The sequence below is a fragment of the Hemicordylus capensis genome, chromosome 8, assembly GCF_027244095.1.
Source record: "Hemicordylus capensis ecotype Gifberg chromosome 8, rHemCap1.1.pri, whole genome shotgun sequence".
NCBI lineage: Eukaryota > Metazoa > Chordata > Lepidosauria > Squamata > Cordylidae > Hemicordylus > Hemicordylus capensis.
This window is the reverse complement of record NC_069664.1, coordinates 9,979,378-10,007,190: the sequence shown is the minus strand read 5'-3', so window position 1 is coordinate 10,007,190 and position 27,813 is coordinate 9,979,378. Positions and strand designations below refer to the sequence as shown.

At 48.8% G+C, this 27,813-nt stretch overlaps 1 protein-coding gene across 12 annotated transcripts in view; it reads right to left on the bottom strand.

The window, feature by feature from the left end:
- The window catches only part of FER1L5 (fer-1 like family member 5), an 87,983-nt gene that overhangs the window by 10,215 nt on the left and 49,955 nt on the right, over window positions 1–27,813 (bottom strand). For 3 of the 12 annotated variants that reach the window (XM_053270218.1, XM_053270213.1, XM_053270214.1), the window contains exons 28-45: window positions 26,597–26,760; window positions 25,275–25,451; window positions 23,470–23,605; window positions 21,525–21,602; window positions 19,402–19,583; window positions 17,481–17,642; window positions 16,121–16,219; window positions 14,664–14,825; window positions 12,082–12,247; window positions 11,103–11,128; window positions 10,460–10,516; window positions 7,342–7,473; window positions 5,225–5,356; window positions 4,021–4,176; window positions 2,608–2,699; window positions 2,356–2,526; window positions 2,045–2,193; window positions 499–638 (exon numbers count right to left, since the gene is read on the bottom strand). In XM_053270218.1, the coding sequence (XP_053126193.1) occupies window positions 499–638; window positions 2,045–2,193; window positions 2,356–2,526; window positions 2,608–2,699; window positions 4,021–4,176; window positions 5,225–5,356; window positions 7,342–7,473; window positions 10,460–10,516; window positions 11,103–11,128; window positions 12,082–12,247; window positions 14,664–14,825; window positions 16,121–16,219; window positions 17,481–17,642; window positions 19,402–19,583; window positions 21,525–21,602; window positions 23,470–23,605; window positions 25,275–25,451; window positions 26,597–26,760 (2,381 nt within the window). The remainder of the gene's footprint in view (window positions 1–498; window positions 639–2,044; window positions 2,194–2,355; window positions 2,527–2,607; window positions 2,700–4,020; window positions 4,177–5,224; window positions 5,357–7,341; window positions 7,474–10,459; window positions 10,517–11,102; window positions 11,129–12,081; window positions 12,248–14,663; window positions 14,826–16,120; window positions 16,220–17,480; window positions 17,643–19,401; window positions 19,584–21,524; window positions 21,603–23,469; window positions 23,606–25,274; window positions 25,452–26,596; window positions 26,761–27,813) is intronic. The other 9 variants (XR_008311153.1, XR_008311154.1, XR_008311155.1 and 6 more) reach the window with 7 other exon arrangements.

The following is a 27,813-nucleotide window of genomic DNA, read 5'->3' as shown; positions in this document are numbered from 1 at the left end:
TGGCATAGCTCTCAAATCCTACTCTACGATTTTTCTAGGGTAGAAAATGCTGCATTTCAAGGATGCATTGTCTGGATTCTCCGTAAAAAGTGAAGAATATCCCCCAGGGAGAAAACGATAAGCCTCCTCTGTTTTCTCTTATCCAAAGGATATTGGCTCTTTTAAGGGCATGTCTACACTCAACACTGACACCAGCTTCAAACTTGTTCAGCGACTGCTCAAAGAATTCCTGGGAACTGTAGTTCTGTGAAGGGGCAAAGTATCCCTTACAAAACTACAGTTCCCAGGTTCCTGTGAAGGGATTCATGATCATTATACTGGTTGCAAACAGGTTTAAGTAGAGGGTGCCTAGCTGCAAGTTCCCCAATTCTCAGGGGATGCAAAGCTATAGAGGCAGAAGCTGGGATTTCACTCCCAGTTCCATGACTCCTAGAAATGAGTCCTTGCAGCGAGCATGGAGTATGTAGTGAAAACCCAAAGCATGAGAGAGAAAGTTACTTGCTCAATCCCTGGCTGGATACTGCTGTAGAGGGTACGGGTCTCTATGTGTTCGGGTACCAGCCTACAGGTGTGGAGGATGTGGAGGGCCATGCGCTCTTTGGCGGGACCTAGGAGGCCGTGGGAAGGCATTTTGGGCTCTACAAGACAAACACAACCAAGACATTGTTATCTGAGCAAAGAGGCACCACCAACCCCAACAGAGCATCTCTCCAGGGGCTGTTCCTGGTGTCAGCCTTGTGTTTCTGTTTAGATTGTGAGTCCTTTGGGGACAGGGAGCCATCTTCTTTATTTATTACTTTTTTCTCTGTGTGAACTGCTCTGAGCCCTTTTGCTGAAAAGCGGTATATAAATATTTGCAGCAGTTACGTTACACGGATAGCTATGTAACAGATCACAGGAAGCTGGAGGCTTTACACCAGGCCTGCTCAACTTAGGCCCCCCCCAGCTGTTTTTGGACTACAACTCCCATAATTCCCAGCCACTGTAGCCAATAGCCAGGGATTATGGGAGTTGTAGGCCAACATCTGCAGGAGGGCCGAAGTTGAGCAGGCCTGCTTTATACACAGGGTTTCTGCCCCGGATCTCCTTCAGAAGAGAGTGTGTGCGCTCGCACACCAGCCAAATGTACCTCGAAGTCTCTTCGAGATCCTTGGACCCACTCCATGCACAAACCGGGCTTTGTGATGCAAATTCTAGCTTATCTCGATGTATGTCCGGGTTTTTAAAATGCTGGTTTTAAGCTACTTTTTCTGAAAACGCTGGAGCAAATAGGAGAGGCACTGACGTAGAACCATGAGCACAATAAGAGGCATGCTCTCTTCAGAAATGCAGATCTATCTCTGCAGGAGCTCTCTCTCCCCACCCCTCTCATTGGCTAGAAGGAAAACACGGAGCATGCCATGTGGACTTGTTTCAAAAGAAAACCGAGAGCAGAGGGGAGGGGCTGCTTTCCTCAATGCCGCGAGTGGACTTCGAAGTGGCTTCACTCCACGTTTACCCCGAAGCCTGAAGCCAAGTGCGAATAACTCCGTGGAGACTCTGAATGGGGCTGAGTGTATGCTGGCTTAAAAAAGTAATAATCAAGAATTCTGCAGTACAAGAACCTGAAAGTACACACGATCCATCGGGCAATTTCCCTGCACACACTGAAATAAATTGGCTTGCATGCAGGAGGTCCCAGGTTCAATCTGCTGGAAGCATCTCCAGGTAAGGAGATGAGTAATCACAAGGCTGGGAAAGACTCCTGCCTGAAACCTTGGAGAGCTGCTGCCAGTCAGTGTAGACAGTACTCAGCTAGATAGACCAAGGATCTGACTCAGTATATGGCAGCTTCCTACAGTACATAAGACAGCCACCTTGCTGAAGCTAAGCAGGTCTTGGTGTGGTCAGTGCCTGGAGGGGAGACCCATGTCTGCCATCTTGGGGATGAGGCCAGAGCTCGGCGGAAGAGCATTTCCTTTGCACACACAAGGTCCCAGATTCAGCAAGCTCAAGCCCCCCCCCCCACCCTCTGCTCCCTGCTAGCTTCTTCTGAGGTGCTCACCTAGATTCGATAGCTGGTAAGCTTTGCCCAGGAAAACGGCTTTGCTCCCATTGTCACTGATCTCGGGCGGAGGCATGTTCTTCAGAAAAGCATAGTTTGCCAGCAGCTCTGTGGGTGGAACCTGATCACGCCACTGACTGGGGCCAGAGCTGTGTGGGGAGAAGCGACTGGGGGGTCAGGAAACATCTCGGTGTTCCAAAGACTGCCAACATTGGGGCCGCTGCAGGAAAAGTGCCGCCCCCCCCACAAGACAAGCCCTCCTCGGCAGCCACCTTGTGTTTCCCCAAGGCACCCCCGCCCCCACAACTCACACGCAGTATGTTTGCGGAAGCCCACAGTTGGCCCCATAGTGGGACATGAGTCGGTTCTCCAAGTCGATGATTGTATCTCCGATGAGGTCGTCGGGAGGGAAGATGTCAAAGTCAAACAAGGAGATCTTCAGGTCCTTTTCGACTGGGATGGAGCAGGAGAGTTCGTATGTCCTGCAGAAGGCACGGTAAAGGGGTGTCTGCGTGTGCAGGAATTAAGAGGTGAAATCAGGCTGGATAGTTAAGCGGCTTTACCTCCCAAAGATGGGCTGCAGGGTGTTGGGAATATACTCCTCTCTGTCTCCAATCTTTTTCTTCCCTAACTTGATCTTGATGTACGGGTCACACTGCAAGGAGACACAGATCAGTGTGAGAAACTGGGAGAAAACTTCGACGTTCTCCTCATAATACTCCATTCACATTCAACTGGAGGAGGACATGGAACAGGAGAGACAGTAGTTATGGGGTGGGTGGGTGGGCAGGGCATGGAAGAAAGGACCTGTACAGACATCAGCATTTGGTTTCCATCTTTGAAAAGATGGCTGTGGTAGCGAGCATGGATTTCCTCTTTTGCTAAGCAGGGCCTACCCTGGTTTGCATTTGGATGGGTGACTATATGTGCGCACGGTCATAAAAGATTCCCCATGGGGGATGGGGCTGTAGCTCATTGGCAGAGCATCTGCTTTGCATGCACAAGGTCCCAGATCCAATCACTGGCAGAATCTCCATGTTGACTGGGAAAATCTCCTGCCTGAGACCTTGGAGAGCTGCTACCAGTCAGTGCAGACAATACTGAGCTAGATGGACCAAGGGTCTGACTCAGTTGAAGGCAGCTTAATAATAACAACAACAGTAAATTTTCTTAGCTTCCCCATAACAAATTGTTCTCTAGGTGGCTCACAATGCAACATTTAAAAAAAAATCCAATAACACATAAAACACAAAAAACAAATCATGACACAAGAAATATAGAAAATACAGTAGAAAACATTTTAAAAACTTAAAAAAAAATAAAAATCAATTTTTAAAAGCCCGAGTGAATAGGTCCCCCCACCCCCCTGCCAGAACTTGCCCTGGGAGAAAAAATGTGTATTTGTACGAAAACACAATGAGGAAGTCCCCAACCGGCCCCACTGCTCCAAAAATGGACACATCAACTGTCTTCACCCTAAATCAGACTTCTCTTCACCCAAGAGAACTGACCTTGTCAAAGGAACTTCCCACCACTCAGTTATGATTCTAGTGAATTATAGACCCTTTGAGAATGGGGAGCTTTGGAAGGACAGAGCCATATCTGATCTTAACTTTGGACAACTGTTTTGTGTTCCCTGTTGACATTTGAATTCTTTTCAGAATGGCAAAGAGGAGTTTTTAGCAATCTGGCCTAATTTTAATGAACTGTTTGCAATCTTCGGAACATCTTTGGAAGCCCTCCCCCACCCCGTATTAAAATTGACTTTATTTACATATTATGTAATGATTAAGGGTTTTTGAAAAGTATTTCCTTCCCTTTTGGTTGTTTGTATTCTTCTTCCACCCTTCATTTGATTATGTAATCGTTCATATGGATTATAATATTTCTTTTTGTTTAATTTATTTTTTTAGAAAAAATTATAGGTCGTGTGAAGGAATAATGCCAGGCAAATAGAGGAATACGCAGAGTATTACCAGTCCATTTCTGTCCTTTGGCTGGAGATTAAATGCCCGGATGATGTAAATCCGGACAAGGCACAGCTGGGCAACATTTTCGGGAAGCCCTTGGAACTGGCGCGGAGGGGGTGGAACATTTGGATTTTCTGGCAGAGGGTAGATCCGGAAAAGCCCCTGCAAAGAAAGTGGAGTTTTCATTAAGCAACCAATGAAACCAAGGAACGTCTTCTTGGTCATGGACCCCACTCTCTATTGAGATCATCAGGAGTGGTCCGTTTGCAGTTGCCGCCGGCTCATCTGGGGGCTACTCAGGGCTGGGCCTTCTCAGTTGCTGCCCCGAGGCTTTGAAACACGCTCCCTGCTGAAATAAGGGCCTCCTCATCTCTGACAATTTAAAAAAAACCTTTAAAGACACATTTGTTCACCCAGGCTTTTAAATACCATTTTAATAGTTTTAACATTGTTTTAAAATATTGTTTTAAGGTTTTAAATTGTTGTAATGTTTTAACTTTTTGTCCTCATTTATTTTAACCAGTGTTTTAATTTCTCGGTTGTCATTTATCTATTTTAATTAGCGTTTCAACATTTCTAGTTTTAGTTGTAAACCGCCCAGAGACATAAGCTTTGGGCAGTATAAAAATATGGTAAATAAACAAACAATGGGGAGATTGCTTCCTTGTTTCTGGGAAAGGCTCCTGTGCTTCTATCAACTGTGTGTGGCAAGCAAGAGATTAAGTGGGCAAACCATTTTTCTGACTTGAAGAAACTGTGATCTTCACCTAATGTTCTTTTATGCAGTTGTAATAAGGCACAAGCCACCTAATGGCACAGCAGGGAAGTAACTTGCCTAGGGAGCAAGAAGTTGATGGTTCGAATCCCCACTGGCATATTTCTCAGACTATGGGAAATACCTCTATCGGGCAGCAGCGATATAGGAAGATGCTGAAAGGCATCATCTCATACTGTGAGGGAGGAGGCAACGGTAACCCCCTCCTGTATTCTACCAAGAAAACCACATGGCTCTGTGGTCACCAGCAGTCGACACCGACTCGAAGGCACAACTTTACTTTACTTTAATAAGGCACAGGAGCCATGCCAGAAAAAAGCTGGCTGCTCGACTTCAGGAAGGAATGAACAGAAATCCTTTTGACTCTCCAACATGGAATGACTGTAGATTTTTGTAGCTGAAGAGGAAACAGATACACTTTGGGACAGCTCTCACCTTGAACTCGCCCCCCACCATGGGGTCTTCAAAGGATTCATCTACCACCTTCCCCCGGTACAGCCTGAAGGTCTGGCAGAAATCCTGCAAGCCATGAAACTCGGGCACTTCCTCCAGCTCACAGCTGTACACCTGCAAGAAGTCAGAGGGGACCAGGATGGCTCCCTGCATCTTATGCACCTGCTAGGTGCTGAAACTGATGCTGCAGTCCAGCTGCCAAAGGCAGGCCCATTTCATCTAACGAAACATGTCATCTAATCAAGGTTTTTTAAAAAACTCTAAAGTATTGTTGCTGGCGGGGCTAATTCAGATCAGGACCATGGTGCAAGGGGAGAGATACCTCTGTAACATTTGCCAGCTGATAAACAACCCGCCATCATAACAGCAGCTTTGGAGAAGACCACTGGTGGAAAACAGCACAGAGCAGTGTTCCCTCTAACAAGGATGCCCAGATGTTGTTGACTACAGCTCCCAGAATCCCCAGCTGCAGTGGATTTTGCTTGGGGGTTATGGGAGTTGTAGTCAACAACATCTGGGAATCCCCGTGAGAGGGAATGCTGGCGCAGAGGTAAAGTACCCCCAACCTCTGGGTCATGGTCCTGATCCAGATTGCCCTGCTGCATGACTGCTACTGTTGGCAAAAATATTCCCTCCCCAATTTAGTCCATGAGCCTGGCCTGCAAATTTTGGCCTTCAGCACCATCTCAGAGGACGAATGTTCATCATGATTTTTGCCAATGCCGCCTAATGGCGCAGCAAGGAAGTCACTTGCCTAGGGAGCAAGAGGTTGCTGATACGAATCCCCGAAACACCTATATTGGGCAGCAGCGATATAGGAAGATGCTGAAAGGCATCATCTCAGACTGCATGGGAGATGGCAATGGTAAACCCCTCCTGTATTCTTCCAAAGACAACCACAGGGCTCTGCAGTCGACTCGCCAGAAGTCGACACTGACTCGATGGCACAACTTCACTCTTACCCTCCTAGATATGGAAAATGCCCCTGCTAACTGGGCAAAGAGGCACCTTTTAATGTGGCGATTCTCTTTATTTAGCAGGGGGAGAGTAACTGGCCCTATCCACCCCCAGCACAGTACCTCCAGTGACTGTTGCTGGTGTATATCTAATGTTTCTTTTTCGATTGTGAGCCCTTTGGGGACAGGGAGCCATCTTATTTATTTATTATTCCTCTGCGTAAAATCTCCCTGAGCCATTTTTCGAAGGGCGGTATAGAAATAGAATAGAATAAAATAATAATCATAGAATAGATGAAAACATCGTTTCACTCACAGCTTTATCCCTACCCCCAAATGATTAGGGTAACATTGCAGTCATTTTTGTACAAAGGAAAGGGTCAAGGTTAGGGCTACAATGAACACATTGCTGTAATCTCTCCATGGAGTAATCTTCGGAAGACATTCCTGCCAATTTCCATTTCCATTCCTCTGACAACATCAACAAAAGTGTATAGTAGCTTTTGTGTTTTTAAAACTCCACTGCTGCAAATTTGGCCGCTACAGGCTTGATGCCAGGATAAGAAAAGCCTGATGACATGCAGAAAGCTGAAAGCCCATGCTATCACCTGTTTCCCATCTCTAAGGGCGTAGACCTTGTCGAAAATCACAAGGAACATTCATGATGGTACTGGCCACCCCAGGGCCAGCCGGCTCATCCAGTGGTAGGCAACCTTCGACACTCCGCAACTCCCAACATCCCCAGCCATAATGCATTGTGACTGGGGATGATGGGAGTTGTAGTTCAGCAACATCTGGAGTACGGAAGGTTACCTACCCCTGAAAAACGATGATGCATTTTAAACACTGGAGGTCCGTGGGCTCCTGCCTTTAAGAGTCAGGGTGGAGCTGCAGGCTACAAGGACAGGCAGGGCTCTCAGTTGAAACACTCTCAACTGAAACACTCCCACAGCACACTTTTTTGTGCGGGGCACTTCCAGAAGAGATTAGCTTGGACAGAAGGGCAAAGCACCCCGCCTTCCTACTGATGGTCCAGTGCAAACCGCTCCTTCCTTCTTGCACATGTGAGTTTGGAAAAGTGCCGAGGGAGCCCCCAGCCCCTTCATGCATTCCAGCCGGCTTGCGGTCACCCTGGGAACGCACCTTCACCGAATCAAACCCCCTCTCCAGGTAGTGCCCGCCGCTCTTCGCCAGATCCCCTGTCGCCACGTAATATTTACTCCACCAGTCCACTTGCTCCTCCTCCTCCTCCTCTTCCGCTTTCTCCTTTGCCTTCTAAAGTGAGAAAGACATTTGATTGTGGATCCCTGTGGCATGTGGCAACCATGAAGCGCGCCCTGCTTACATAGCAACATAACACAGGGACATCGGAAGCTGCCTTATACCGAGTCAGACCCCTGGTCCATCTAGCTCAGTATTGTCAACCCAGACTGGCAGCAGCTTCTCTCAGGTTACAGACAGGAGTCTCTCTCAGAATTATCTGGAGATGCTATGGAGAGAATCTGGAACCTTCTGCATGCAAGCACACAGGCGCTCTTCCCAGAGTGGCCCTTTCCCCAAGGGGAATATATGCTCACATATGTAGTCTCCCATCAAAATGCAAACCAGAGTGGACCCCGCTTAGCTAAGGGGACAAGTTGTGCTTGCTACCACAAGACCAGCTCTCTTCCTAAAAATGGTAAGGCTGAAGTGGAACATGGGAAGCTGCCATATACTGAGTCAGACCATGGGTCCATCTAGCTCAATATTGTCTACACAGACTGGCAAAGGCTGCAGGCAGGAATCTCTCGATTCTCAGCCCTATCTTGGAACCTATATGCTTTTCCCAGAGCGGCTCCATCCCGAGGGGAATATCTTCCAGTGCTCACACATGTAGTCTCCCATCCAAATGCAAACCAGGCTGGACCCTGCTTAGCAAAAGGGACAATTCATGCTTGCTTCATCAACACCAGCTCTCCTCCCCTTTGTGCAACCCGTGAAAAGCTCATGCGGGCTTTGTAAGGTGGAAGCATGTGTGACTGGCAACCAGCTGTTAAGGAAAAGGGGTTGCGTATCCTTGGAACCAGACAGGATGCTTTCATTTCCAGAAATCCAGAAAGAATGGAAATCTATATGGGACATTCCTCACTTGTGTCCCTTTCCATTTATTCCAAAATGAATGTCACACACTGAATGGCTGGTAACAAACAGGAGTCTGGTTTTGGGGACCCTCCATCATTTACTCCCCTGCTTCATTGAAACACAAAATGAAAGGCAGAAGGGGTGGTTTTCATGATGGTAAACTGGGTAGGACAAATGTCCTATCCCGCTTTGGGAGCTGTGTGTGCCCCTGATGTTGGGTCATCTGCTAGCAAAAACCTAGGAGGGGACCTAATGGCATAGTGGGGAAGTAACTTGCCTAGCAAGCCAGAGGTCGCCGGTTCGAATCCCTGCTGGTGTGTTTCCCAGACTATGGGAAATACCTATATTGGGCAGCAGCGATAGAGGAAGATGCTGAAAGGCACCACCTCAGACTCTGCGGGAGGAGGCCATGGCAAATCCCTCCTGCATTCCACCAAAGACAGCCACAGGGCTCTGGGAAATCGAAATCGACTTGATGGCACAACTTTACTTTAGGGTGGTTTTCATGATGGTAAACTGGGTAGGGCAAATGTCCTATCCCGCTTTGGGAGCTGAGTGTGCGCCCCTGATTTTGGGTCCTCTGCTAGCAAACACCTAGGTCAGAGGAGGGGAACAGGCTCACGGGGGAGGCAAGTGGAGGCTCTGGTGGTGTTTTCTCCACCCTCATTAATCTGCTGGGTCAAAGTGTGGGGTAGGACGGTGCCATAGGAGGAACGAGGAAGCTGCTTTCTACTGAGTCAGACCCTTGATCCATCTCACTCAGTATTGTCTGCACTGACTGGCAGCGACTCTCTAAGGTTGCAGGCAAGAGTCTCTCCCAGCCCCACCTGAAGATGCTACCCGGGAATGAACCTGGGACCTTCCGCCTGTGAAACAGATGAACTATAGCCCCTGCACTAGCCTTGCCATGTCCCCGGGAATGTAGGGTAGCCCCCGGATTTTGGCTCCTCCACCCGGCTGCTAAATTCCACCTGGATTTACACGGAATTCACATGCGCTGCCTGGATTACCCGGATTTTACTCTGGATCCGATCACATGGGAGGGCAGAGAAGCAACGGAAATTATACAAATTTGCCAAATACACACATACATACACACATGCAAATTAGTTGCCACACAATTTGCACAATATGCAAATTAGGCCATCCAGATTTGAGAAGCTTGAATATGGCAACCCTACCCTGCACCCACCTCCTGCGTGCCCTTCCCAGTTTACCATCGTAAGAAATGCTGGTTATTACCTATAGAGCCCTGAATGGCTTGGCCCAGGGCGTTTAAGAGTGTCTCCTTAGGAACATAGGAAGCTGCCATATACTGAGTCAGACCCTTGGTCTATCTAGCTCAGTATTGTCTTCACAGACTGGCAGCGGCTTCTCCAAGGCTACAGGCAGGAATCTCTCTCAGCCCTATCTTGGAGATGCTGCCAGGGAAGGAACATGAAACCTTCTGCTCTTCCCAAAGCGGCTCCATCCCCTGAGGGGAATATCTTGCAGTGCTCACACACATCAAGTCTTCCATTCAGATGCAACCAGGGCAGACCCTGCTTAGCTATGGGGACAAGTCATGCTTGCTGCTGCCTATGAAGATCATCAGGGGATGTCTGGTTGCAGTTGCCACTGGCTCGTTCAGTGGCGACCCAAAACTGCGTCTTCTCTAGCATTGCCCTGGGTGTCTGAAACATGCTCCCAAAGGAAATCGGAACCTCCCCATCTCTGGCTGTTTTTAAGAGACTTTTGAAAAAGCACCTCTTTGCTGAGGCTTTTGGTTGACAATGTTTTAAATTTCATGGATGGCTATTTTAATTTGTTTCATATGATTTAGGGTTTTAATTGTGGTTGGGTTTTAACTGTAAACTGCCCAGAGATTTTATATGGGGGCGGGGTATATAAATACAACGAATGAATAAGAAATAAAGGAGGAATGCCATGGTGTCTTGAAAAGAAGAGCTCTGGCTTGTCAGAACCCCGATCACCATAATATATTGGTTAGCCTTAAAGGGGTTCACCCCAGACCGGCTGTTGTTTCCAGCGAGGGCTTCTGGGGAAGCATCTGAGAGGAAAGCAGCTCAGGCACTTTCTGAACTGGAGGAACACACAGTTCTGCTGCGAGGCAAGTCTCAACCTTGAGCCTGGGACGCACCTTCTGCGGCTTGGGCACCCTCCACCACCACGGCTTCTGGATAACTTTGCTCAGTCTCTGCGAGAAGAAACAGAAGGGAAAGGATCTCAACCAGGAGGAGCCACAAGTTCAGAGGTCTTCAGGCTGCATGTGGTGGTGCTGGTGGTAGGCTTGGAAGCTTCTCCTGGGGGTCTCAAGGACAGGACTGGGAAGGGTGAGCCAGTTTCCCAGGAAGATTGTGCTGGGGAGCCTCTGTCTGCATTGCTTGGCTGTGGCTCTCTAAGGATCCTTCAAAGACTGGCGACCTGCAGGCCTTATTGGTGATGCCAGAGATTGAACCCGGCTCTCCCGGCATGCAAAACAGCTGCTGTGCCCGTGAGCGATGGCATCTCCCCAACAGGAAGCTTCCTCCTACTGAGCCAAGCCATTGCTCCATCTAGCCCAATATTACTGACTCCAACTGGCAGCAGCTCACTAGAGACTCAGGCAGGGAAAGGTGAGACCCTCCCCGTCACCTGCTACCAGAGATCTTTTTAATCTGGAAGGATCCGAGATGGAATCTGGGACCTTTTGCCCGCCAGACAGGTGCAGCTCTCCCACAAAGGTGCACTTTGCAGCACTCCCACAAGCACTCCCACAAAGGTCCACAAAGGTCTCCACTCACCTCTTTCATCTTGAGCTTGGAAATGGCTGTTTGGGGAAGAGAAGAATCGGGGAACAGGGAATGAGCTGCACATCTCCAAGGCGTGATGTTAGAAACGGGGAGGGACAACACGAGGACTGGGAAGACCCGAGTTCGAATCTCCATTCTACCATGAAACTCACTGGGTGACTCTGGGCCAGTCATGTCTCTCTCAGCCTAACCTACCTCACAGGGTTGTTGTGAGGATAAAAATAAGCATGTACACTGCTCTGAGCTCCTCGGAGGAAGAGCAGGATCTTAATGTAAATGAATTAATGAATGAATAAATAAATATTACTAGCAACAAGTGTGGACTCACAACAAAATGTTGCATGGTGTGTAGGTGTGACCCGAGCCTGTGGCTGAGTATGGTGGGGGGGGAAACAAAGACAGGAGTCCCTGCTGGAAGTGGGAGCCTGCTTTATGTGCAGTTCATTTTGTCTGTTTTCTGGGGGCGGGCACTGGGTCTCAAGTCCCAGCTCCTTTTCAAGCCCCTCCCCACTCAGAAACACTGAGCTGTTAAATGGCTGGTGAGACAAGCATTTTGCACAGCTTACCCCCACACAGAAGCAAAAGAGCTTGTGACTGTCCTGAGAGAGTAGTCTTCAATCTGATACATGTTCTGCTCTTTGTTGTCAAGCCTTCCTTCTTCCCTTTGCCACATAATTCCATTAGCTCCTCCCACTTGACTGACGGTTAATTATACTGAGCCCACGGACATTAAGAACATCTGTGCTGCATCAGGCCCAAGGCCAGGGGCGGAGCCACCATTGAGCGGATGGGTTCAAAGAACCCAGGCCACCTCCTCTCAGGAGCCGCGCCTCATGTCCCAGACCTCCCCCCAGCATCCGATGTCAGACGTGGGGGGGTGATTTAGTTCCCAACGGCCCCGTTGGGAGCTAAATCGGACAGCACTGCATTCACAGGGCCCCTAAGAAGTTATAAAGTAAGTAATACACACCTCTGGTAGGAAGATTATGGCTCTTCCCCTCTTCCCATGGGTCGCAGAAGTACTGGCTCACAGCTCGAATGGTTGCTTGGCCCACCACCGGCTTGTATCCAAACTCTCTGTGGTCGACCACTTTCAGCTCGATGGGAGGGGCATAGTCATCATCGATGGGCAGGTACTGAGGAAAAACAAAGTGTTGTTGTGAGAGTGTTTCAAAATAAAAGTGTGAGTATTTCCAGGACGTATATGATGAGGCTGGGACCTACCCACGATGGGACAATGAGAAACACCGCTGTGTTTCCCCCTGTGTTTCTGATTCCTAAGCTTTGATATTGTAACGGGAATGCAGGATGCACTGTGCTGAATGAAGAGATAACTACCAGGTGGCATTTGGGTAGCAAAGAGCTAAAAAAGATGCTCTTAATATGGGCACGGATGGCTGAGAAATGCTTGATTAAATGAGTGGAGAGAGGAGAGCTGGTCTTGTGGTAGCAAGCATGACTTGTCCCCTTAGCTAAGCAGGGTCCACCCTGGTTGCATATGAATGGGAGACTAGAAGTGTGAGCACTGTAAGAGATTCCCCTCAGGGGATGGAGCCGCTCTGGGAAGAGCAGAAGGTTCCAAGGTCCCTCCCTGGCAGCATCTCAAGATAGGGCTGAGAGAGATTCCTGCCTGCAACCTTGGAGAAGCTGCTGCCAGTCTGTGAAGACAATAATGAGCTAGATAGACCAATGGTCTGACTCAATATATGGCAGCTTCCTATGTTCCTGTGAGTGTTGATGGCTTTTGATGGCTGGTGGCTGCAAGCTATTGAACACACCCTACTCATTTAGGTGGGAGCTGGGGAGAAAGTGAAGCAGTTTCAACGTAGCTAGCAAAGAAGACTGACACCCACATGTTACAGCTGGTTTCAGAAAAGGAACCTCAGCAACAGGGGGAGGAACGCTGTTTGTTTCAGGGGTAACTGATGCTACTTTAGAAGATTAACACTGTTTGACTGCAGATTTGCACATAAACAAGGATTAGAAAAACCCTGCACCTCTAAAGCTGTGTCTTCACAAGGAAACTCACCTCGTTGGTGTCTGCTCTGCTTACCTCAACCTCCGGGTAACTCCAGCAAACCAAGATGATGAAGACGCAGTTTGGACTTGCTTGTTGAATACCAAGTATCACATGTTCTTACCTTACAGTAATTGTACACCATGTGTATGCATGGAAATGAAATGCACACACACTCATGACATTCTTTGGCATTTCCACCACAGCTGCTTGTGCTGCTGAAGAAGCAAGCTGCTTTTCAGTTGAAATTTTAAGACACAACACAGAAAAGGGGGTTGCCTCTTCAGCAAGTGATAGAAACTTTGAAAGAATACTCTTTGGTATTTCCTCTCTACTGTTTTCATCGTGCTCTCAGGAATCTCCTGAAGATGCATCAGGAACGACAACATTCTTACTGTAAACTACAATTCAAGCACTCCTTCTTTGGGTGTTTGATAGAAAATAGGCAATGGTATTTCGTTTTTGATAGACAGCATGCAATGGTGTTTAGTGTTTGACAACTGGCAGCTGATGATATTTTCATATTTGATACTTGTCAAAATTAAAGCAATCTTCCAAGGTGTGAGATACAGAGGCTATTCACATGCACGTGCAAAACTAGGCTAAGGGAGCCCAGTCCAGTTCTGCACGCGTGTGTAAACTGCCGGGATCGGGCCCAATCCTGGCGGCACCGTGGCAGCAAACCCGCCTATGAAGCCTCCCCTCAAAACTGATTTAGGAGAACAAGGACTCTCCTAACCTTGTTTTTCTGCTCATGTGTCAGCTGTGGCTGCTTGCAGCCACAGCTGACAGACTCAGGGAGGGGAGGGGGGATCCCCATAATTCACTGCGCATTCGCACAGTGCATTATTGGAGCTCCGTGGGGTGGGGTGGGGTGTTCCAACACCCCGAATGCCAGACCTGCTGGCAGCAGCCGGTGCTTGTCTGGGTGGGCGATCCGCCCACCCCCGGACGGTGGAATGATCGTCTGCGGGGAGATAAGCGCTTTTGGGCTTCCTCCCTGCAAACCGGGTAGCCCATTTTCATTGCTTGTGAGAAAGCGCTCGCAATTTGCATGCCTTCTTATAGCAATCCTCCTATAAATTTAAAGAAACTGCAAAATGTGAGCCTTCAAGTCCAAACCTTACCATGTATTGCTTCTTATAAATCTTAACCCCATCTCACTCCAAGTTTTTGAGGGATTGCTGGTACACCTCCTAGAATATTTTATATCTTAGGCAGAAACTCCTTTGTTTCTTGTATGCTAATTTATCAAACTCTGTCTTTGTTCTAATAATGTGATTTTGTTTTAAACTTGAAACAAAACTTAATGGATTTCTAAAAATCAATACAACCAAGAGATGACAACAAGTCTAAGGTATGTGAATTTCAGGCAAAAGATCAAATTGAAAATGTAAATTTCAAAACTTGGTCATCATCTTTTGAAATGTTGGTGAATTTCTACTTTTTAATTTTTGGTGGGGCATTCATTTCCGCTCTAGTCCCAAGATCCACCTTTTGTGAACTGTCCCCATGTGGTTTAGAGGGCTGCTTACCACTTTCATGAGATAGACGTTAATTAAGAAATTGGGATTTTCCTGGAGATTCTTGATGGGCGGGGTCTGAATATAGTCCCCTCCACATTCAATTTGGAGATTCGGAGAGGAGATGGCCAGCAGGTTGTAATTCTTCATGTTCCGGAGGCCCCAGGCCAGGATCTGTGCAAAGATCACAATCATTATTTGCAAAAGACAAGACCCAGTCAGCCAGTCAGATCACGTGGATATGATCAGAGATGAACATATGACCTGCTTTGACCAATGCTGCTCCATAGTGCCATCCAGAGAATGGCTGTGAGGAGTACTGCAGCCTGTCAGCCCAGCCGGCTCAGGTGATCTGGGGAGCCAATTGGGGCTCTGCTGACCTGTTGCCTCAGGCCTGGATCCCTAGTAAGAACTTATCATAGTATTTGCACTACATAGGAACATAGGAAGCTGCCTTCTACCAAATAATCGAGCTCAGTATTATCTACACCAGGGCTGCTCAACGTTTTGCAGGCTCTCCTGCAGATATTGGCCTACAATTCCCATAATCCCTGGCTATTGGCCACTGTGGCTGGGGATTATGGGAGTTGTAGTCGAAAAACAGTAAGTTGAGCAGGCCTGGTCTGTACAGACTGGCAGTGGTGGCTTCTCCAAGGCAGGAGATCTCTCCCAGCCTTATCCTGGAGATGCCAGGGAGGGAATCTGGGACCTTCTCCTCTTCTCAGAGTGGCTCCATCTCCTGAGGGGACTCTCTTACAGTGCTCTCACATCAAGTCTCCCATTCATATGCAACCAGGGTGGACCCTGCTTAGCTAAGGCCAATTCATGCTTGCTAGGCCACCTAATGGCGCAGTGGGGGAATGACTTGACTAGCAAGCTAGAGGTTGCCGGTTCGAATCCCCGCTGGTATGTTTCCCAGACTATGGGAAACACCTATATTGGGCAGCAGCGCTATAGGAAGGTGCTGAAAGGCATCATCTCCTACTGCGCGGGAAATGGGCATGGTCAACTCCTGTATTCTACCTCCTGTATTCTACCAAAGACAACCACAGGGGTCTGTGGATGCCATGAGTCGACACCGACTCGATGGTACACTTTACTTTTACAAGACCAGCTCTCCTTATGTCTAAAGCTACCACAAGACCAGCTACAAATCCAAAGCGCAGGCCAGCCCTTACCCCCACCTGGTACCTTTCAGAAACTCACCATTTTACCATATCGATTTATTTTAACTCCACTCTTCCTCCAAGGAGCCCAGAGCGGTATACTTCATACTTATGTTTCTCCTCACAACAACCCTGTGATGTAGGTTAGGCTGAGAGAGAAACAAGTGGCCCAGAGTCACCCAGTAGATTTTGTGGCTGAATGGGGATTTGAACTCGGGTCTCCGGGGCCCGAACCAACACTCTAACCACTACACACCATGCTAGTTCTCTCTGACAGACATCCCGGGCAAAGTTTGTGCTCACCTCAATGGCCATCAGCCTCAAGATGGGCCGGATTCCTTTAGGGATTGTGTATATGCCATCCATCCATGGAGGAGGGGGGTGCTTTCCCATGGACCCGTCCTGTAGGGAGAAGGTAGAGAGAAGTGAGGCCCAATTTGTAAATGTCCCACGCTGTGCCTCTCTTGGCAACATTTTAGGGAGGGCGTTGGAAGTGGAAAGATGTCGCTTCTCATGGTGTGCTCACACATATATTTCGCCCCACTGGCACTCTGGTCAAACAGGTTAGCAGGTTTTGGAAACGTCAAAACCTGCACAGTCTCTTTGTCCAGAGGCAAAGCGGATAAGCATCCACACCATAAACAGCTCCTTTAAAAAGGCAAAAGAAGATAGGGCTGTAGCTCAGGGGAGGAGCATCTGCTTTGCAGGCAGAAGCGCCCAGGTTCACTCCCTGGCAGCATTTCCAGGTAGGACTGGCAAAAACCGCTGTCTGGAACCTTGGAGAGCTGCTGCCAGTTAGTGTAGGCAATACTGAGCTAGATGGACCAAGGGTCTGACTCGGTATAATAATGCAGCTTGCTGCAATGTTTCCAAATAAACAAGAAACCCAAGCCAACCATCTTCCTGCAGACTTTGACCCTTTCCTCTGCGTTAGGTGATAGGGACTCCAAAGCCACTCTGACACAACGAGCCTCATTGACATGAATGCCGGGAGCTGTTCAAGAGAGTAGGACTACTCTGGGACTCTAACGAAACCTGGGGAGGAGAGCTGGGCTTGCAGTAGTGAGCATGAATGGTCCCCTTTGCTAAGCAGGGCCTGGCCCGGTTTGCATTTGGTTGGGCGACTACATGTGAGCATTGCAAAATATTCCCCTTATGGACAGGGCCACAGCTCAGTGGTACCGTGTATCAGCTGTGCAGGCAGGAGGTCCCGGATTCAATCCCTGGCAGCATCTGCAGGTAGGGCTGGGAGAGACTCCTGCCTGAAATCTTGGAGAGCCACTGCCAGTCAGTGGCAGTGATGGGAGGAAAGCTGGACTTGTGGTAGCAAGCATGGCTTGTCTCCTTTGCTAAGCAGGGTCTGCCTTGGTTTGCATTTGGATGGGTGCCCACCTGTGACCACTGTATGATATTCCCCTTAAGAGGTAGAACCGCTCTGGGAAGAGCATCTGAGTTCCAGGTTCCCTCCCTGGCAGCATCTCCAAGATAGGGCTGAGAGAGATTCCCACCTGCAACCTTGGAAAAGCCGCTGCCAGTCTGTGTAGACAACACTGAGCTAGATGGACCAAGGGTCTGACTCAGTATATGGCAGCTTCCTATATTATTCCTAAAGAACTGGGCAGAAGACCAGCTTCTCTTTCCCTCTCTCCCTGGTCCGCTTTACCTTCTTGTCCAGAAGAAGCTCAAAAGCAGCTAGGAGGTGACCGGCTTCCGCCTGTTCTCTGAGGATGGCGTGCCTGTAGAGACGGGGCAGCCTCCGCTGGCTGAGATCCAGGCACACTGTAGGAGAACACAGAGTCCTCCCCATGAAAAACTCAGAGTGGCCCTGAAAAGGAGAGAGGACGTGAGGCCTACAGGGGTGTGTGAGACGTAGTCGATAAGCCTTCTTCATCTGTGGGCACTATGCAATCATTCGGTAACTGGTGGTTTGTTTGTTTTTTAGAAGGAGGACTGATAAAACATTTGTAGCATCCTCAAGATGAAGGCATCCTCCATCTGGGGCGGTCCTTTCATGAAGCAAGGTGAGGCAGTCATCTCAGGTGGCAGGTTATTGGGGCTGCCCTCGGAGTTCTTTGCAAGGAGTGCCTCTCCCCGCATTCCTTGAACAGTTTGCAAAGAACAAAAGGAAAGAAGAAGAGGAGGATGCTGGTCAGTATCGTGTGTGTGTGTGTGTGTGTGTACACACAGAGAGGGAGATGCTTGAAGGTGGCATGTGGCAAGGAGAGGTGGACTCTGGGGCATGTGGGGCCCAGGTGTGCGGGGGGGTCAGGCTTTCAAGAAAGGTACCCCACCCTGAACCGAGCCAAGGCGCTTTCCAGACTAGCTGCTCAACAGCAGCAAAATGCCTCCGTTCAGGCAAGTCGCATAGAAAACGTAAACAGCAGAGGGAGCAGTCTCGCAGCAACTAACAACCAGGAAAAAGAGCAACTTCCTTACGCCGGATAGACAACGTCCTAGCTCTACATCGCAGTGATTAAATGGGAGATAAGGCATTGGCAATGTGAACCCTGCTGTCTGCGTAGGGACTGTAGTGTCACAACGCTGGGAGTGTGGAAGCACACTTCCGAGATCTGACGTGACCCTGTTGCAGGGTCGAAAGTGCCCTGGAGTCATATTGACAGCCAGTGTTCTTGGTAGGGCATGTGTGCATCTCCCCACATCTGCCAGGAGATGGGCAGCGGGATTGGGCAGCACTGAGGGTGAGAGAAATGCATGGCCCAGCAGCGGCTACTAAGCATGACCATCAAACCAAGCCTTCTTGTTCAGAAGCAGTCTATCTTGGAATATTAGCTGTTGGAGAGGAGCTTCTGCTTGGTGCTTCCCAGAAATGTGCAGCAGGCACCAGCTGGAAACAGGGTGATGGACTAGGTGGACCAAGCTAGGTCGGCTACTCCAGCGGAGCTCTTTTGTTCTGAAATCTTCTGTCAACAAAAGTAGAATTCTGATTCCAGCCGGGCTCCTCTTGTGCTCTTATCCTAGATATGCAGTAAAAGGCTGTGGGTGAAAGGTCTTGGGATACCTTTGGAATGTGGTCTGGAGAGGTGGAGAACTGGCCTTGTGGCAGCGAGCACAAATCGTCCCTGTTGCTAAGCAGGGTCTGCTCTGGTTTGCATTTGGATGGGTGACTACCTGCGAGCACCGTCTGCTGTGAGACCATCCCCTTGGAGGATGGGGCTGTAGCTCAGGGGCAGAGCATCTGTTCTGCATGCGGAAGGTCCCAGGTTCAATCCTGGGCAGCATCTCCAGGTAGGGCTGGGGGAACCTCCTTCCTGAAAGCTTGGAGAGCTGCTGCCAGTCAGTGTAGACCAGGCCTGCTCAGCTTAGGCTCCCGCCCCCAGCCATTTTTGAACTACAACTCCCAGAATCCCCAGCCACAGTGGCCAATAGCCAGGGATTATGGGAGTTATAGGCCAACATCTGCAGGAAGGCTGAAGTTGAGCAGCCCTGGTGTAGACCATCCTGAGTGAGATGGAGCAAGGTTCTGACTTGCTATAAGGCGGCTTCCTATCTTCCTGTGTTCTGTGCAGCCGAGGGGGTTGTTAGGAGAGGCTAAGGACTGCAACGCCCCCACACCCAATACGTACACCTGCAGGGCCATCAAAGAACTCCAGCGCCACAACCGGTGGATTCTGCTCAGTGCCCCGAGGATCTCCGTAGATCAGGATGTTCTCAAAGAGAAGGGTCTCATCCCAGCAAGGGTGCAGCGTGCCAGAGATGGCCTTGGTGCATTGGCTCATGTGAAGGAATGAAACGTGGGCCACAGGATCTAACATGGGAGAAATATCAAGAGGCGGGGAGGAGGAATGACAACAACAATAACAACTAGCTCGGCCGAGCGCAGAGCATCTGAGCCTCTAGTTTGCCACGGCCCTCCCACCTCCCTCTAGGTTCTCCCCTGCCCCATTCTCAGCCCCTTGTTCTCGGCCCTCCTCCCTCCTCTCCCCTGCCTCTCCCCTCCCCCCCACCTCTGCCCTCCCCCTCGGCTGTTCCCCAGTTCTTAGCCCATTTGGGGTCACCGCTTACCCTCCCCCGCCTTCCTGCCTGCTGCTTTCCTCCTGCTGCCCCTGCTTTCCTCCCCCTGCTGCTGCTTTCCTCCCACCGCTGCTCTCTCACTCATCCATCCACTTGTGCCCATTCGCTTTCCCCCCCGGCAGCTCGCTTGCGAACTCTTGCGAGAGCTGCCACACATGGGATTAGCGATGGGTATGTTTAAGATATAGATAGATAGATAGATAGATAGATAGATAGATAGATAGATAGATAGATAGATAGATACACACACACACACACACACACACACACACACACACACACACACTTTTTAGCAAGACATTGATCAACTGGAATATGGTTCAAAGGAGGGCAACCAAGATGGGGGAGAGTCTGAAAGTCAAACCCAATCATCCCCAACTCCAATGAGGAACCACTGATTCTGGGGAGCCATCTCTCAGGGATGCCATAGCCATTTCCTGCACTGGGTAGAAGGGGCTAGGCCTCTTCACTGAGTAGAAGACCTCTTAGGTCCCTTCTGCCTCTCAAATTCTAAGATTGTTTAGAACTCGAGTTGCCCAAGCCCAAAACAGACCCACTGCTGGAGACCTCAGCTCTGATCTCCCACTGTTCTTATTTATGTATTTGAATGATATACCGCCCTTCCAAAAATGGTTCAGGGCAGTTTACATCCACTCTGCTGCCCTTCAGAGCAGCTGCAGCCTGCTGAGGCTTCCAGATGGGTCAGTGGTTTGTATGAGGAGGGGGGATTCATTCAGCCCCTACTCTCAGGCTAGTTTCCTGGTCTAGCTCACTTCTCGAAAGAGCTGCTGTTGACTTCCCTAGAGGAAAAAAGGCAGGCGTGACAGAGAGACCTGTATTTTTATGCAGGGTGTATTGATTCAGGGGCGTAGCAAGGTTGGAGTGGGCTCCGAGACAAGATTTTAAAATGGGCCCCTTGCTGATATACACACACAAACACACTTGACAATATATCATGCACTCACACTCACATCCCCATTATGAATACGGTGAATATCTAGTTCACATTGAATCGAGTTCACAGGGGCGGATCCAGCAGGAAGTTACAGGGGGTGCAACAAGAATCCCCCCCACAAAAGATCCCCCTCCTATAAATGTTGGGGCTTGGATTTTCTCTCTCTTGCAAATGCACTATGCCAGGGGTGTCCAACTAAAATTTTGTGGTGGGCCAGATTAGATTCTGATGCACCTCTGGTGAGCTACACATAGCCTCATTCCCACCTTTCTTCCAAGCAGCTTGGGATGCTATGGATGGTTCTCTCACTCCCTATTTTATCCTCGCAACAACCTGTCAGGAAAACTCAGAGAAAAACCACTGGCCCAGGTTACCCAGGGAGCTTCATGGCTAAATGGGGACTTGAGCCTGGACCTGTCAGCCCACTGTGTGTGTAGGGGGTGTAGCAGCACCTTTGAGGAGAGAGGGATTTAGATCAGCGGTTAAACCCTTCTTCCTCCACCAGTGCTGGCCCAAATATTGGAACTCCTGGAAATAATAACCTGTGATCTGAAATGCAGGGAAAGACCTAAGCTGCATCCCTTCCAACTTCAGGAAAGGAAGAACATGTACATTTGAATGCAACTGGTTATCTGGGCGGACATATAATGGGGAAACGGCAAGGAAGGACCAGTTATCCATGGCTAGAGAGGGCAGGGGACTCTTCTTTCTGTTACGCACCTGCAGAGCCCTTAGTACCACTTCCTACCAGGTCCCTCGCTTGGTAAATGTAGCAGCGCAGCTGATAATAGACAGGATCTGAAAGAAGGAAGGGTTTAGTGCATTGTACCTTTGTCCTGGCTTGTTAAGATATAAGCCCTATTCAGATGTTATAAAGCACGACTGTCTGTACACTTGTACATATTTGTGTGTGCATAGTGTACCTGTGTTCATTTGAAAAGTGAACATGGATACAGGCCCTTGAAATGCATGGTACTGTACCCATCTTCAACACAACCTGTGAATAACTTTTTCTCTGTACCTCTAGACATTATACACTCATTGCATGAGTGATCGACTTCTGAATCTGAAAACCAAATCGTTTCCCTGCAATTCAGCCCATCGCCTTCAACTCCTACTCTGCTTGCATCCTGTCAGCCTAATTATTATTTTTACGCCTTGTTTCTTTTAACAAAGCAGCTTACAAACATACCAATTCCAATAAAAAATAAACACAAGATATTTTTTGTTAGACAACAAAAAATAACTTCTTGGCTTAACAAAAATACAACAAACACAATGCGTACATAAATAATGATGAATTTCATCAAGGTAAATAATGGTGCAGCGGGAAAATGACTTGCCTAGCAAGCAAGAGGTTGCTGGTTTGAATCCCCGCTGGTATGTTTAACCTATATCGGGCAGCAGCGATTTATGAAGATGCTGAAAGGCATCATCATCTCATACCGCGCGGGAGGAGGCAATGGTCAACCCCTCCTCTATTCTACCAAAGACAACCACCAGGGCTCTGTGGGCACCAGGAGTTGACACCAACTCGACGGTACACCTTTATTGTTAAAATAAAGACACTTTGTTCTCTAAAAATGTTGGGAGCAGAACAAAGGATGCAGTCACATGTAAATTAAATCTTTTTGCACTCATTTATACAGGAAGCAAAATTTTGAATTCCCAAGGGAAGACTGCATTTGGACTGTTTGAGGGTAGGTGGGTCTGGAATAACAACAGGGTCTCCATGCGCCTACAGGCTTCTTGCTCTCTCCTCCCCTTTCAATATTCCACAAATCTGCAGCTCCTATTCTGTAGATCGCTGATCTTCACTATTTTCCAAGTGGGGGCCACTTTCCCAATACTCTTTCAGTGTGAAAGCCATTTCATACTGTGTTGACCTCTGCACAGTACTATGCTTTTCTCAGTGCTGGGAGAGCCCTTTCAGAGAGATGGAGTCCTCTCTTTATTGCTCCAGAGGGAAACACTGGGAAGAGCTACACTTCCCAGCACTCTGTGCATGCCTTCAAGAGGGCTGCATTTCCCTTAAAGGAGCCCCACCAGTGCTGGGCAAAGCGTAGGACGGCACAGTAAGAAACATCATCTCTGCTTGGTGTATTCAGCTTTGTCTGAAGCTTCATACAGGCCCAATAAGCAATTAGCCAGGGAGTAGGGTTGCCATGTCCCCCAGAATTTAGGGTAACCCCAGGATTTTGGCTCTTCCACCCGGCTGCTAAATTCCACCCGGATTTACATGGATTTCAAATGCACTGCCCGGATTTTACTCTGGATCCGATCACATGGGAGGGCGGAGAAGGAGGGGAAAGTATAAAAACCTGTCAAATAAATAAATAAATAAATAAAAATGCAAATAAGTTGCCAACATAATTTGCATAATATGCAAATTAGGCTACCCAGATTTGGGAAGCTTGAATGTGGCAACCCTATCAGGGAGCCACAATTAGGGCTTATTCGGGCCCCACTAGCCACTGGGCCTTGCAAAGAACATTGGCCTAGATCTTTTCCAGCATAAAAGAAAAGAATTAAAAAATCCCACAACCCAAAGAAAGCATGCACACTTTATTCCATTTCCATGGGTGGTCTAAATTTGGGATAGTTTAAAAGCAAGAAGCATAGTTTTCATCTCCTTGGCTACGCTCTTGCTGAATCGGTTACTCACGCTTGAAGACGCAGAAGAGAAGAGGAGTATTCATCTTCAGGAGGTTTTGGGAGGGGGTTTGCTCTACCACTTTCTCCTCCTGTTTCTTTACTGTCAATCTCTGTTTGATTTTTTCTAGGCCCTGGAGTTCCATACCCTGAACAGGAGACAGCCATAAGCCACACACATTATATCCAGGGCTGGATGAGGCCCTTTGCTAAATTTATCTGCAGATTCCACACCTGGAAAACCCCAATTATGCCTATTTTGCAGCTTTGTTCTTTGATTCTGCACAATCTGTTCTGCCTAGTTTGCTATTTTGCACAGTCTGTTCTGATTTTGCTGGTCCTGGGAAAGTTGAAGACCCTGAAGCCTCCTCCCTTCCTGACCCCACCCCCTGGCCATCTTGTCCAGTTAACGCTCTGGCTCCTGGAAGTTCATCGTAAGGGACAGGAACTTGCTATTTTCTTTTTAAAAATAAAAGATAGGGCAGAATATACTAAACTATATCCCATTTTATCTCCACAACAGCCCTTTGAATTGGGCTAGTGAGAGAGAGAGGAACGGGTGGGTGGGTGGGAAGGAGGGAGACAGAGACAGAGAGAGCGAGAGAGCGTACTAGTCCAGGGGAGGAGAACTGCTCTTGTGGTAGAAAGCATGACTTGTCCCCTTTCCTAAGCAGATTTTGCCTTGGTTTGCATTTGGATGGGAGACTACATGTGAGTGCTATAAGATATTCCCCAAAGGGGATGGGGCTGCAGTGGAGAGCTGGTCTATGGAGAGGAGAGCTGGTCTGGTGTAGCAAGCATGACTTGTCCCCTTAGCTCAGCAGGGTCCACTTGGGTTGCATATGAATGGGAGAATAGACATGTGAGCACTGGAAGAGATTCCCCTCAGGGGATGGAGCCGCTCTGGGAAGAGCATCTGGGTTCCAAGTTCCCTCCCTGGCAGCATCTCCAAGATAGGGCTGAGAGAGATTCCTGCCTGCAGCCTTGGAGAAGCCGCTGCCAGTCTGTGAAGACAATCCTGAGCTAGACAGACCAATGGTCTGACTCAGTATATAGCAGCTTCCTATGTTCCTATGCCTTGCAGGCAGAAGGTCCCAGGTTCACCCCCTGGCACCATCTCTGGGTAGGCCTAGGAGAGACTCCTGCCTGAAACTTTGCACTGAGCCACTGCTAGTCAATGCACACAGTAGTGAGCTAAATGGAACAATTGTCTGATTTGGTAGAAGGCAGCTTCCTATGAGAGAGAGAGAGAGAGAGAGAGAACTATTACCCAAGCCACTCCGTGAGTTTCAGGCCTGAGTGAGTATCTGAAGGTGGTCATGGTCCATTGGCTGCACAAATAACTGACGGACTGACTAAGGTATTTGAACATGGGTCTCTGCAGTCCTACTAGTAGATTTGCAGCACCAAAGAGGAGCCTGAATCTGAGATGGCCTTATGGACCGAGCCAAACCATTGGCCCCTCTAGCCCAGGACTGCCTGCCTGCTCTGACCGGCCGAGAACTCAGGCTTCTTCCAGCACTTGCTACCCGAGATCCTTTTAATGTGGGCTGCTGGGAATCGAACCCGAGTCCTTCTGCACTGGGCCATGGAGCTATGGCCCATCCCCAGAGCAGTCCTCTGCAAGCCCTATTGACAGAAACGGGAGGCAGAGACATGGTGAGGATATGGACAGTCGAGGGGGTGCGAAAACATTCTTCATGGTTGTCCAGCAGGGGGCATCCTAAATAGAGTCCTTTTTTTTTTTTTGGAGGGGGGAGGCAAATGACTGTGTCAGTGGTAGCCACCCACAGTGTCTCTGCACCTGCCTTTCCTTACCAACGAGCCCTCCAAGAGGAAAATGGGGACGACACGGCTGGGTACGGAGGGCGCCAGCTTCCTCCTCCAGCATCGTCGGCGGATGACATCATTTGGACGCCGCTCCAGGTGGAATTTCCAGCCGTAGAGGGAGGCGTACTCCCAGACTTCTTCTTCATCTGCCTTTTTCTTCGAGTGCTGCAAGAAATGGAAGACCAGAGGGATTGAAAAGAACCCGGGAGAAGGTAGGGTGGATGATGAGCTGGGGTGGAGAGGTAATGGTCACAACCCAAATCTATAATAATGTACAACGCCAGTCAACTCTGGTCTCTAGTTCCATCATGGAATTTCAAGATGTTTATATAGGAAGCTGCCATATACTGAGTCAGACCCTTGGTCCCTCTAGCTCAGTATTGTTGACACAGACTGGCAGTGGCTTATCCAAGGTTGCAGGCAGGAGTGGAGGCGCTCTTACCCCTGGACATGCTGGCCAAAGTCCGGGGCCTCCACAGCTCCTGGGCCCCCCCAAATCCTCTTCAGTCTGTCCCGAGTGGTGTGGTCACCTGGCCGAGTATGATGATGCTTTCTTTGCAGGGGAGGGGGGCCTCCAAAGGCCTTAAGGTCCAGGCTCCAAAATTACCTAGGTGCACCTCTGGGCAGGAGTCTCTCGCAGCCCTATCTGGAGATGTCAGGGAGGGAACTTGGAACCTTCTGCATTCAAGCAAGAAGATGCTCTTCTTTTGAGGGTGACCCATGGGCTATGAAGGAGGGAGGAGAGCTGGTCTTGTGGTAGCAAGCATGACTTGTCTCCTTATCTAAGCAGGGTCTGCCCTGGTTGCATATGAATGGGAGACTACATGTGTGAGCACTGTCAGAGATACCCCTTAAGGGGTGGAACCACTCTGGGAAGCATATCTATGTTCCAAGTTCCTTCTTTGGCAGCATCTCCAAGATAGGGCTGAGAGAGATTCCTGCCTGAAACCTTGGAGAAGCCGCTGCCAGTCTGTGTAGACAAGACTGAGCTCGATGGTCCAATGGTCTGACTCTGTATACGGCAGCCTCCTATGTTCCTCTTTTGTGGGTGGTGGGGCCTTAGCTCAATGCAAGAGCACTTTTTTTTCACGTCAAAGGTCCCAGGTTCAAACCCTGGCAGCATCTCTAGGTAGTGCTGGGAGAGACTCCTGCCTGAAACCTTCGAGAGCCGCTGCCAATCAGTGTAGTCAACAATACTGAGCTAGAAGGACCAAGGGTTTGACTCCATATAAGGCAACTTTCTATGTCCCCGTGCTTTCCATAAATGGCATGGATAATGCACTGTGTGAAGAAGCATCAGTGCCACTTACCAGCTTAAGAAAGGTGCTCATGAGCTCTTCCCGGCTTGCACTGTCCAGATTCCGGCAGCGCTTCCGGAACCAGCGTCGGCGCCGATGAGTGTGATAGGTCTTTTCAGCCGCAATCCAGGCACGGGGCATCTCTGCAGGTGGGATGACAACTCCGTACTCCCAACCTAGGAAAGGGCATGTGCTCTCGTCAGATCCCAGGATAGCCTCTGGGAGATATCGAGTCATATCGAGACACCGAGACCAGGCATAAGAACAACCATGCTGGAGAAGACCCAAGACCCATCCAGTCCGGCATCCTGTCTCCTGCAGTGGTCCACCAGCTGCCTCTGGGAAGCCCACAAGCAGGAGATGCAAGTATGTCCCTTCTCCTGCTGTTGCTCCCATGCAACTGGGATTCAGAGGCATCCTGCCTCTCTGAGCCTGGAGGTAGCCTACAGCCATTAAGACTAGTAGTCATTGATATCCTTGTCCTTCATGAATTTGTCTAATCCCTTTTTAAAACCATCCAAGCTGGTGGCCATCACCACATCCCATGGTAGAGAATTCCATAGAGTAATTCTGCATTAAGATTTGAATCTTTTGGACAATGTTTTTTCCCGTGGCACCGTTGGATGGAGCTGGACTTTGAAGAAGCAAGACAGAAAAAGTATTGCTGCTTTTGAATTTGGTGCTGGAGAAGACTTTTGAGGACTTTTGAGGATACCATGGACAGCCAGGAAAATAAACCAATGGACCATAGAACAAATCAATCCAGAATTTTCACTCGAGGCACAAATGACCAGGCTCAAACTATCATACTTTGGACATATTATGTGAAGACCCAGCTCCCTTGAGAAGTCCATAATGCTGGGAAAGTTGAAGGAAAGGAAAGAAGAGGATGACCAGCAGCAAGGTGGATGGGCTCAATTACAACAGCAATGAATGCACCACTGAGAGACCTTGAAGGCCCAGTTGAAGACAGATCATCCTAGAGAGAATCTATCTATGTGGTCGCTAAGAGATTGATTTGTTATTGATGACACTTAATCAGTCAATCAAAAATTCTTCATTGTGTGAAAAAGTACTTCCTTTTGTCGGTTTCCCAGGATTCATTTTCATGGGATCATGAGATCATTTTCATGGGATTCTGGTTCTAGAGTTGTGTGTGAGAGGGGAAAAAATATCCACTATCTCCACACCATGCCTAATTTTATAGACCTCTATAATGTCACCCTGTA